Raw genomic sequence first — 12,778 nt, forward strand, 5'->3', positions numbered from 1 at the left:
GGTTTTCCAGCCTGTATTCAATTAAAACATTCCCCAAAACTGGAAAATTTTTAGATGTCTTCCCAGGCTATATTATTTCTCCAAATAAATTCCCCAATAGTTTCAGTCCTGAAATATGGCAATAGGTTTTAGAATCCTATATTCAAGTGCTTCACTCCTTTGTTAGAGAGGACTTTGCATCATATAAAGCTTTAAGAAAAAAGAAGAACGTAACATTAAACTCCAAAGCAATTCTCCATGTGATATCTCAACTCCCTCAAAGATGGACTTGGAGCTATAGTTCCACTTTGGAGAGAGACAAAGAAGGCAGAAAACTCTCAGCTTCTTTAGTGTAGCTGCTGATCCTTTTTTCCAAAAACTCCCTGGAGCCATTTCAGGAGTTACTCACCTATATGTACTTAGTTTGTCTGATCACTGGCCCAGAGGTATTTAGAGGTGAGCTGTGCTTCTCTCATATCAAGTCAGCAAATAAGAGTCCTTGTCATCTGAGTCATTTCTGCCAGCTTTGCATTAAGCACCATGGCTGGAGGGGATGTGCAGCAGAATTTAGGCCAAGCAAGAGGGCAAAAACTGACCATCACACAACACCAAATTCTCTGCAATCAGGTCAAAAAGCAGGCAAGGGCTCAGGTAAGAGGACCCGGCTCTGGAAGCAGGAGGATCCACAGTGGCATAAAGGTAACCTGAGGTGGCTCTGACGCAGCCTGGGAGATGCCCACAGCACGGCAGGGAGAGCACAGGGAAGACAAACTATCCCCAGAACCACGCTGTACATCCAAAATTGCAACTTGCATCATGTTAACTGCAAGTTTTATGCAGAAAAAGATTATGGAAGGAGAAATAGGAAGGAATGAATATCAAGATAAAGCGCATTAAAATAAACTGCTCAGGACAGGGAGAGGAAAAGGGGTGGGTATTCAAGAGACATCTGGTTTTATTTCCAAACATTTTCTTTTCTTCACTTAAATGTGCAATCAAAATCCTTGGCCCATCTCAGGGGTGCTGTCTGCTCAGAGGCCCACAGTTCTGAAGCTGCAAAGACTAAACAGAAACAGATCATAACTATTCCCTGTAACAACCAGCTTCATTTTCCTATCTGACTGATTGCAATTCTAAAAATTAATAACTGCACCCCAACCTTTGGAAAAATTACTGAACTATGCCTTACAGATACATCCCACCTGAAAATAATGCTGCCGATATGAGGTCCTCAGCTCTCTGAAATTCAGATTTGGGACTTTGTTCAGGCACATTCTAAAGATACAGTGGTGTCAGTGATAAGGCTGCAGTACTGGTTCTTCAAATATTCCTCCCCAAAGCTTGGGGGCAACTTGAGGTAAAAAATATCGAAGCGCATTTGAAAATTGCAGGAAGTTACAAAGATTTCAAAGCCATGCAAAATTCAGCAGCAAGCACAGCCAAATTACCACCCAGCAAAGCAGCCTTCAAAACATTCTGCATATTCAAAGGGCTTGTAGGTTTTGCTCAAGTTGGCCATCTTCCTAAGAGTCTCCAGTGAGCGGGGGACGGCAGCACTCAAGGGAGCAGGAAAGACAAACAGCAGGAACACACAGGCACAAGAGAAGGTCCCTGCAGCCAAGTCCAGCCTGTAAATTTGGGCAGCTGACATTACAGATGTCCTCCTGTTGTCCTGTTGCTAAGAGTGGCTGTTCTGAAAAGACGGACTGAGACAGGTCAGTGGGCACACACAAAACACTGCTCAGACACCCACTACATCAAGACATGGGGCTGAGTTACTGGTCACCATTTAAGAGATTAAATTGGTGCCGTGTCAGTAAACAAACAGTAAAGGAGATGGCAGAAATCCTTATTCCTTTCCAACTCTTCTGTTTGCTGCTGTTTTCCCCTCTGCCCCAATTCTGAGCCTCAGTACCAAGCCCCGAGGTTTTAAAGCAGCAAAGCAGCAAAGATCCCTGGTCGGGATCAGTGCTAGGGTCAATTTTCTCTCGATACACATTGCCTGTTCCAGGGAGGAGGAGGAAGGCAAGTTGAAGGCAACAGCTCTGTATCAGCGATCACAAACCCACATCAGCCCCCAGGGTCTAAAAGGCTGAAGTTTCCTGATAACAGAAGGCAGAGCCTAGGACTAACAATGTGATATTCCTGCCTGGGAGGCACAGATTCTCTCCATCACCTCCAAGCTTCCCGTGCCGCCCCACCAAAACAATTACATTATAAAAGCTGATGAAACCAGAGCTCTTCGAGGAGGCCAGTCACGAAGTCACAGCACAACAAAAACGTAAGCAGGGAGTGTTGTAGGGGCAGATGCCCCTCTTCCCACAGTGGCTGAATATTGGCGTGTATTAAATATAGACACAACAATAAGCAATAAATCAGAGCCCAGGAGAAGTGCCAGGTGGAATGCACTGGAGGAAATTAAAATATCCTTCTTGATACTGTTCAGGATTGAAAGGAATACAAAGGAAGTCAAATTGACTTATCACCTACATAGCCAGGGTGCTAAGGGGAGAAAGGGTTCCAACACTTGCAGTTGAAAAAAAACTGCAGTTGAATAATTTCCTAGGAAAAAAGCAAAACAAAACCAACTGAACAAAAAATCCAGAAAAACCCCAAAAAACCCAATAACTCAACCAGCAACAACAACAACGAAACCTCAAAATACAAACACAACAAAAACAAACAAAAAAAACCACACCAAAAAACTGCTTAGCCTAAAATGTAATAATAATACTATCATAAACATCCTCTCAAACAAATAAATAAATGAGGCTCTCCTACATTTTCTTCTTTTTTCCTTCCTTTTTCTAAATGCACAGTCCCTCCATAAGCCTCACCTACAGGGCAAAGGATCCTTTGCAATGTACACAAGAACACTAAATGGTCAGCACCCAAATTCAGCAAATTCTGACCTCCCACATTCACATCCCCTTTTTGTGTACCTTGCTCTTGCCTCGTGGCTGGGTTTTGCTGATTTCTATCATGAAACTAGCCAATGGAGGCAAAATTTGAGTCTCCCAACCCTGAAGAACTGGGTTGTTTTCTTATTTCACTCATAATTGCCTCCAGAAAGTCTGTGAAAAAAAGAGAAAACCCAGCCCCGGTACACAAACTTCCCAGTAATTTCAGCCAGGACACAGCACCATACAGTGCATGAAACTGAGGCTGCTTTTGGTCACCAGCAGGCAAGGGAAGCTCTGCGAGGATAGGTTTTTGTTTTGCTGGGATAAGCTTATACAGAGCAGCCTCCAGGACCTAAATATGGTGGTCCTGTGAGATACGCCACCCATCTGCTCTCCAGTCACTATTTTTTTTTTTTTTTTTGCTTGCTCCACTTTAAGGCAATTCAGCAAACCTCCAACATTTGAATTTTAATGGAAGTGTCATACAAAGTAGTTGGGCAGGCTGAAAATAGGACAGCATCTATAAATTACTGGAAAACTGAACTCGAGATTAGAGAAGGAAAGGAAGAACTCATTTATTTTGAAACTGGATCATATATATGTATACACACATAAATATTCTCAGACTGAGACTATACAGGACAGCCTGAAAAGGACAGCTGTTATATTCTACCTTTTAAAAACTCTGCTTTTAAGGACTGAGGACAGGATGGCATTTTCCAGCTGTGGTTTTCTCTTACTAAACACTTTTGTGTCTGTCTGCTTTAGACACATGTGGCTTTAGTAGAAGCTGATAGATAAACTCTACTTGTTGAAAATAAAATTATGGTGACATTTTTCTATATCTGTTTTTTTGGCAAGAGAACAGGGACATCTTGCAGTAGGCCATGGAAGAGGGAATCTGCTTAAATGTTGCTAAGAAAATCCTTCCTCTGTCTAGCACAGAGGACATCAGTTTCACACAAAACTCTCACAGAGGAAAGCAAGGCAAAAGCATGAGAGGAGAAGGAAAAGTATTTTCAAGAGATGTAAACAAGTAAATACCCGCAGCACCCAGTGAGATTATTTGAGCATCTGTCTCAAACAGTTGCTATCACACTCTTTCACCTGCTTAAATGATGGAGACGCAGCATTTGGATGCAAAAACCTTCTACAGTTCTGTGTGGAAGACTGCTCTGGAGCTAAGGCAGACAATTAGCGAAAGTAATTTTTCCTACTCTCTTTATAAAGTACAATCAAGGCAGAGAATCTATCCAGGTGTAAGAGGTGTCACACATAGTTGAGATGAACTATTGATTTCCAAAAGCAATAACAAGTTGCCATACAGCCCAGCCCTGCCTCATCATATGTTTGACAGGGGATCACTTGGATAAGCAAGGAAAGGCTGGCTGCAACCCAAATTCAGAAACCTTCAACCATTCTGCCAATAAGAACCACCAGGAAAACACACGGCCTTAATAAAAGCAGCACTATAATATAAAGTTAAGAAAAAAAATGAAGTAAATATTGTAAGCCTTTCCTTGGTAAACATCTGATTAATTTCAGAGGACTGATTAACATTTACAAAGAAAAATTAATTTGCTTATTCTCATTGCTCCTGTCATGCATGTATCTATCAGGAGATGAACTTCAGTACTGTTTTTTGTCTCTCATTGATGAAACAAAAAGCCCTGTAAACCAAATCAGACTGGAACAGGTTACCCTGGTGCTTTTTTTTTTAAACAGACGTGAGATATATTACAGCTATAAATTTACTTACCCTTCTGTTCTGTACATGGAGCATCTCTCCAAAGGAATTTTTAGTACTCCATTATTTAGACCCACAAAGAGTGACCTGTCACTGTGTAGGATTTGGAGACTCTTGATTGCTTCCTGTTGTCCATCAGGGAGGATCTGCATTTCCTCTAAATAACAACTCCTCAGACTCCTGTTAGTGGTAGAAAGGGCCTTCAAGATGGTGCCATACTCTAAGAGAAAAAGAAATAAGGCACAAGTAAATCTTGGAGGCAATGACTCCATTTCATACCTGCCTAAAGAGTGAAATACTAATGTCATCTTTACAGAGTTCCTTTAACCTAGTCCTGGGTAACCTGCTGCCCATGGTAGAGAGCTCCAGCTACATCGTTACAATCCTCAGCAGAAAGCACCTGAGAACGCACTCAAATGGGAATTCAGAAGGATGTGAACCATCTGGATTGTGAGTACCTGGCAGTTTTTCCCAGCTGGAGCACTGAGGCAGAGAAGTCTGGTCCCCTTAGCAGTGAGTTACAGAGCAAGGTGACCCAGGAGGGCAATAATAATTTCTGGTGCCTTGAGTCTGTATTTCTATTGGTTTATGGAGCAGATCAGTGTGATTTGACGTCATGACAAATGATAACAGATGCAGCAGCCCTGCTTGACATCTCTGAGGCCTCCATAATGACTGCGTGGGTCACAGACCTAATTGATCCTCTTCCTGAAAGAAGCCAGCTTCTTTCAGGGGATGTTATGGCATGAGGTGTGCATACACAGAAACATACATGTTTGTTGTGCTCACAGTGCTCTTACCTAAACAATTTAAAGATCTGCTAAACTGTGGGAGATTAAAGCACACCACTTTTCATTGAAACCCTGGTGGAGGTCTTCCACCAGATTGTTCCTGAAGCTTGATCTGTCTGTTCCAGTAACTTCTGCACTGGTGCCAAAGCTCAGCAATTTATAGTGGTGGGGTTGGCTGCCATATGAAATCTCCCTTTCACTAATATGTGGAACAAGCCTGAAGTTTGGGCTCAGTTAATTCTCAGGACCGGGTTTGTATTCAGGCCTGCCTCTGGGCAGGGCTGACCCTGAGATTAGCTCAATTGGTTAGGGCATGGTGCTAGTATCTGTACTGAAACATTTCACAGGTTTAAACATTTCCAGCAGATTTTACTCTTCAGCCACCACTAACCAGGGCCATGAAGCAAACATGAGTAAGTAGTTAAGGTTATGGTATTGGACTTTTCTACATGAATTATATGAGGCAGGAAGTATTCCTACTTTCTGTGAGGCATTGTAGCTTGGACTCCTCACTTTAAATATCAAGATACCATATTGGCAGAACCATGTTATATTTCCATTTAAGTACAATCTTTTCATCATAATCAATGTTCATGGAGTTCCCATACGGGAAGTGTTGCTAGAACATATAAATAATAAACCAAGATGACCACTTTTGAAATAAGTAAAATAAGTGGTAAAAGTTAGATAAATTATGACACAGTCCTGAATGTCCATTCTCCTAAACATGAGAATGAGGCAATGACTCTGCATTCAGATGTGAGATTAAATTAACACTTATGGAAGCAATCCATCTTATTCTAAAGTCAAAGCTTCTGCAATAGAGGATAACATTATATTCATGAGGTTGGCCATACGGTCTGATTAATCAAACTATTTAATTTAACCTCTATCATTAGTACGAATATGGGCTAAGACAACCATTTAAAACACTTCGTCCTTCTTCAGCGTCTTCCATTATCCAAGATACCTGTGCTTTTCAGAAGAGGCAACATGTCCTGCTAATTAAAGGATGGAAGTCAAAATCAAGAGACTAAATCATACACTTCTACCATCTAGAATCTACAGTTCTACCATTGGCTTGCTATGCTCCCACAAAAAAGCACTTGCCTCAGTTTCCCTATCTGTCTTAAACTTAAGTGCATGCCCATTCCTGAAAGCACTGGGAGTCACACTCTAGTAGGAACATGGAAGTGCAAAGAAAGACATAATTAAATCCCTGGGCAAGCCTGGGGGTTATGCATTATTATTGCTTATTCAGAGACAGGTCTGTCATAGCACTGAGAGGCAACTGACATGCATGAAACCACAGAGAATTCCAGCAACCTCTGCTCTTCCCCATGGTTATTTATGATTAGTTGAAACATGTTTTTATAAGGAGGGAGAAAAATGTTAGTGTTCTCTTTAGACACAATGGAGACTTATAGTTTGATCACTTGGGACTCTGCCTCAAGTCCTCCATCCTGCTTTTAATTTACTCAGGCAAACAACTTCCATGAGGTTTTGTACCAAAATCATATTGAACGACAACTGTGTAAGGATTCACAACTGGGCTTCCAGGGCTAGGTCTACAAGCAAGCAGGAGTTGTTTCAAGCCCTCATGCTCTTACCTGTTCCAATATACATGACATGGTAGAGTGTATCCTTCCCCTGAACAATATCAACCACCAGTTTGGAAAATCGAATGCTGTCCTGAGTGATGTACGGATCCACAGTGACTGGCTGCACCACATCATTCATCAGGAACAAGCGCTGTGCGTCCTGCAGGACTCTCTCTGTCAGGTTCTCGTTAGGGCTCTCATCGTTCAGCGTGCCACACTAAATGCAGAAGACTGAATTTCAGAAAGTGCACTTTCTTCCCAGCCCAGCATGGAAACTCATGTCATGTTGATTTCCTGGGGAGGTTGGTCTATGTGAGAGTCACAGGATCAGGCACGTAGCCTGATCATAGGTCCTTAGCCTAGGTTTGGCCAATAGCCCACTCTGAAAACTTTTCTCCTAGGTGGTCCACTGACCAGCAGTGTGGAATTTCATTCCCTTGTGATATCCTCAACCAGCACAGGAGAAGGGCAAAAGGCTTTAACAAACCATGGAGAAAAAGAAAGAATTAAAACTAGCTGTGGAAAGATTTAAAGGTAGCAGTAGAGAGAAAGTTTTTGTGCTGATAAGTCCTTGAAATATTTCAGACAATCTTCAGACTCTACCTGGCATCTCAGACTGTACAATGAATAATACCTGGAGTTTAAAAAACCTGAAAATGGACTAGTTTTGTATCAAATAACCAAATTTGCCACACTGCTTTTCTCTGATGTGCTCCCCTCTGGACAGGTCCCCCCCAGCTGCATCTGAAGCAAGGCAAGTTAACAACGAGGTCCCCCCACCCCACACTTTTTTTCTACTGACAGCAAAAGGCAGAACTCAATATTTTCAAAAGCCAGTGCTAGTTTTTTGGTCAGTAGCTGGGGCTGGATCTCACTCTTCCCCACAATATCACTCATGGAGGGCAGAAAATGTAGTGCTACAAAAGGTGGCAGAGTAACTGGTTATTTTTCCTCCCAAGACCATGGGCGATGGTGGTACAACTAAACCCTGCCAAGTCCCATACTCAGTCTATGAAAAACTTCACTACTCACTAAATGAAACTCACACCTGAGCAATTTCACTAGAAATAAAATCCCACACATTTCTTTTTCTTCATTTTGGGTCCAGGTGTTTGGGTTTTCCTTGAAGAAAAGTCAGAATACTGAGAATTAGGCTGTTGATTTACAGCAGTTGAGCTGCAGTGTACAGATTTCCCATGTGCACAATCTCAACGTGTATCACAGCATTTCTTGGTGCAGCCCTTCTCCTACTGTGTGCTAGAATGAGTTGTCAGGGATTTAACACAGGTTCACACAGTATATATGGATTTCAATCGCTGGTGTACTAAGCCTGACCATATTCTAGAGGTTGTGTGAACTTGGAGAAAACAGTTATGTTAATTCTCACATAACCTATGAACATGGTCACTTTTTAATCAAAGCATCTTCCTGAACAGCTGGAGTAAGGAAACATCAGCAGGGTTTTAATGTGTCCTCAGTGGGGTTTTAATGCTTTCTTTCTATTGCAATGGTCTTTTTTTTTAGTTCATGACTCATCCCACATTCTAAAGCTCACATTCTTAGATCACTTCTGTTGTATCCTATACTCCTTCTGGTTCACACTACTGTCTTCCTTTGGATGCTTTTCTCCCCATTCACTTTCCCTTCTAGAGCACCACCTCAAAGGAGTCCCAGCAGCAGGAATGTCATTGTTGGTTTTGTTTTCTGTTCTCAGCATGTCAGAGATAATTCTTTTGGCAGCTCATGTGCTGATGCAGCATCCCTCTGGTTTGGTTTAATGTTATTTTGCTCTAATTTCCTGATTATCTGTACTGTTCTGGTCCTCTGCATCCTTCAGTATTTCTCCTGCCTCTCTGAAAGAAAAAAATTCTGGCACGCTTCCCTCATCTTTCTTTGTGAACACTGAGGCAAAAAAATTAATTTAATGTATTTGCAATATCTGCCTCTTCTGTCACTAAATTACCCTTGTCATCTCCTTAAGGCTTCTCACTGACCTCTTGTTCCTTCTGTACTTGAAAAACATCTTAATCTCTTCTTGCAATCTTCCTTTTGTCTACCACATACCTCTTTTTCCTTTCCTTATTTTCCTCTGACTCTTTTCTTTCATCTTGGTGCTGCAATCATTACACTCCACATTTTATCTGATTCTTTTCACTACATGGAAATGCCTTCCAAAGTCCTTTACTATTCCTTTCAGAAGTCCTTCGCTATTCCTCCTGGATTAGCCCAGCAAGGGACAGAAATGTCTTGATTCTCAGTTTGCCTTAATATTCCCTTTAAATTAAAAAAAAACCTCAAGAAAAACAACAACAACAACTTGGCTATGTTTGGCATGGCTGGACCTTCAGCCAGGATTTATTTCTTGGTTTTGAGTGCACCAAGCTGAGAGGGTGATGAAGAGGCCAAGCCTGTCCTCCCTTGTATGGGCAGGAGTCCTCAGTTAGGTGCCAAGAGGGAATTAAGGAGGAAAAATCAGGTTCCTCAGCAGGAAGACAAGGCTGTCCCTGCCTGCAGCAGAGGTGTCTCCCATCTGCTCTTGCTGTGATTTCAGGTGACTGTAGAGTTCTTTTTGGAAGGTCCTTTACCAGTTTGAAGGCAGATGGCACTTGCAGGCAGCCTCAGCACATTTGCCATAATAAAGGAGAGTCAGATTCAGACAATTGGGCCGTATCAGTTTGCACTGGGGAGGCAAGGACAGGAAGACAAGTCCATCCTCCCCAGGATTCTCCTGCTGGGAAGGGGCTGAGCTGTAAAATGGGCTCATGCTTCAGAAGACTTAGGTTTGTCGGGGCTGTCACACAAAAACTCTGCCCCATACTGACTGGATCTGGTGATAAAGTAACTGAAGCTGTTTTACAATTTTCAAATTTGCTTTAACTGGTAATCCTGGAAAGTTGCTCATTCATAAAGGCAAAGATTTTTAAAAGGAGAAGGAACCCCTGTGACAATCCTCATGTGTCCTCTTTCACCAGTTACTGTGGCAGCATGTCCATGGCTTCTGGCTGAGCTACCATGTGTTGGAAAATCATCCATCTTCCACTGGTAGCCTTAGAGGCCCTATCAAGTGATGGAAAATTCATCACTTCCTTACAGAGTCACAGTGGTTAATTACCTTTCTTATTTAAAAATATAGATTGTCTCCATTCTAGTTTGACTTTGTTCAGCTTCAGCTTTCAGTCCTTCCCAGTTCTAGTAGGGCCATGTCTTATGTCCTCTTGTGAGAATCACATCCTTGGAGTATGTGTCAGTGATAAGTGCAACAGAAAATTAAATAATGCATATTATAAAAACCCCAGAACATTCTTATTATTCCTTAAACCATTCAAATTTTGCCATTAATTTTGTGGCAAGGAGTTCCACAGGCTGTAACACTAATAACTGTGGAGAAATACAATTTATCTGTACTGTGGGTCTACCTGGAAAAATGAGCCCTACACAAATCAACCCAGTGAAGTGACAGAACATCAAAGGGACTGCAGTAAACTGAAGGGCAACAGCAGTACCTGGAAATTAGGGATGGGGTTTAATGTTGGCAGCCAGGCTGATCTTGGGTTTTCTTGGTAGCGGAAGGGGCCATTAAATGCTTGAGTAATGGCACTCAGATTGAAGGCACACACTGCTGAGGCAGCTATGCTGTTTCTGGAAAAGGGGAGGGGGAAAAAATCAATTTGATCATTAGAACATTGACATTTTCATCATAACAGACATCAAACTCCACTCAAATAAAATACACGTAAATTGCTAGGTAGATGTACAGTGATACCAATCTCACAGGGAGTAAAAATAAATAAATAAACTGTAAAATGCAGATGGCTTGCGTGACAATTTTGACAATGAATTTTAAGCTGGGTTTTAAAATGTCAGAGATTTAAGGGCCATGAAAGCAGTTCTGACAAGAAAGGTGAATACAGTTTAATTTGCATGGATTATTTGTGTCTGGTTTTATTTTTATTTTTTTAACAACCCATCTACCTTTATTGATTACAAACAAGCTAATTTTTAATGTCTTGTTGTTTCTCAAGGTGAAATTCTGTTTCTACAGGTTCCTGAAATCTTCAGCTATAAAATATATTCCCTAATATTATATTTATATACATGCAGTGGAAGAGAAAAGGCCACAGTTACAAACCAGCTGGTTCTGACAGCAGCTCAGCATGCAAAAAGGTCTTGCTAATTCCTGAAAACCTCTGTTTTCATTGACCACAGTTCACTTCTGTGTGTTCCCAGGTGGGAACTGGATCTGTCTGGGGCAGACTGTTCAGCAAGCACACTCAGCCAGGGGAGGCACAGCACAGTGAGGGAAATCTGCTGTGGGAAGGACTCTTTGGAAAGAAATGTGTTTTAAGGATGCTGGGCTGCCCAGTCACACTGCACACACATCAGCTGGCCTTGTGCTCCATTTCAGTCCTGGAGGACCTATTTCTGAAGGGTCCTGGGCCAGCTCCTCTCCTCCTGCCTCAAGAGGGTTGGAGGGCACTTCCTAGATGGTGACCTCAACAAAACTGACCCAGAGGGACATGTGATAAGTGATGACCTGAAATTCAAACCTGCTCCCGGTTCTTCCCTTCCCCCAGTCCCCCCCCCTTTTATTTTTTTTTTTTTTTTTTAGGAAAACTGCAAGGTTTAGAGAAAAAGATCTCAAAATAAAACTAAAAATAGGACCAGCATGAGAGACTTATTTGTCATGGTGCCTTTTAAATAATCCAAGCCCTGCTGTATGTATCTTTTTGCTAATTAAGGCAATTTGAATTCCCTGAAAAGAACACTTCTTCTTTTTTTTAAAAAAAAAAAAAAAAAAACTAAAGCAATAATTAGACTCTCTCACACACACAAAAAAAGCCTTTCTTCACCATTCCAGGCTGGAAAGCAGAAGAACAGATTCTTTCAAAGCATATTTCTTCCTAGCAATACAACATCAGGAAGAACTTCCTGCTTTGCCTTGCCATTCTCTGCTCCCCCCTGCCCCTTGCATCCCCAGGATGATGGAGTAGCTCACTTTGAACATGTCAAAGCAATGCCAGGCAAACCTTTCTCCACTTTTGTCTGAACACTGCTGATGCAGTGCATGCTCACAGACAGCAGCTCTTAGGACAAACCTAATGATGGATGACAAGTAAATGCCTTGAGGCACACACAGGAAAAAAAAAAAGACAATGAGGGAGAAAATGAAAAAGGAAAAGAAAGAATAAAATTCCACTAGTCTAATGAAAATACTTAAGAAAAAAAAAAAAGAAGAATATTTTTAGGGCCCTGCTAAGGACTTCACAGTTTAGCCTTTTGTCTTTGCTGGAAAGGAGAAAGGAAAGAGGTTTCCCATTAAATCTGTGCGCCATTTTCTTTTCCATCTGTGGCCTGGCATATTTCCCATCCCTCCTTATGAAAAGTTTGATCCCAGTCTCAAGCCAGTGACATCAACTGGTGCAGCTGGCTCCTGTGTTTTGGTGTGAAGTGCAATTTCCTTTATTCCCACCTCCTACCTCCTGTGGCTAACTAGCGGGTTTAAAGAAGGGGTTAAGTTCAAAGAGGTTTTAACATTGTCTCTATTACCTCCTAGAAAAATTTTAATAAAAATATCTTAAATATTTCATCAACAGCTTCCCCCAAAAGCTGTCTTTCCCACTGATTCAGCTGGTAAAACATAACATGAAGCAGTAAGTCGATACATGGGTGTTACGACAACCACTAATTCCCCTTTGTTATAAGATGACCCTAAATTCATTAAACATGAACCTTCCAAAGTAAAATGTACCTGTAAAC

General features: G+C 41.6%; 1 protein-coding gene across 1 annotated transcript in view; it reads right to left on the reverse strand.

Moving 5' to 3' along the window:
• SEMA5B (semaphorin 5B) overlaps positions 1–12,778 on the reverse strand; it is a 127,813-nt gene that overhangs the window by 46,847 nt on the left and 68,188 nt on the right. The window contains exons 8-10 of the mRNA XM_062498291.1: positions 10,525–10,660; positions 7,031–7,238; positions 4,642–4,849 (exon numbers count right to left, since the gene is read on the reverse strand). Of these exons, the coding sequence (XP_062354275.1) occupies positions 4,642–4,849; positions 7,031–7,238; positions 10,525–10,660 (552 nt within the window). The remainder of the gene's footprint in view (positions 1–4,641; positions 4,850–7,030; positions 7,239–10,524; positions 10,661–12,778) is intronic.

The sequence above is a fragment of the Cinclus cinclus genome, chromosome 9, assembly GCF_963662255.1.
Source record: "Cinclus cinclus chromosome 9, bCinCin1.1, whole genome shotgun sequence".
In the NCBI taxonomy this organism is placed as follows: Eukaryota; Metazoa; Chordata; class Aves; order Passeriformes; family Cinclidae; genus Cinclus; species Cinclus cinclus.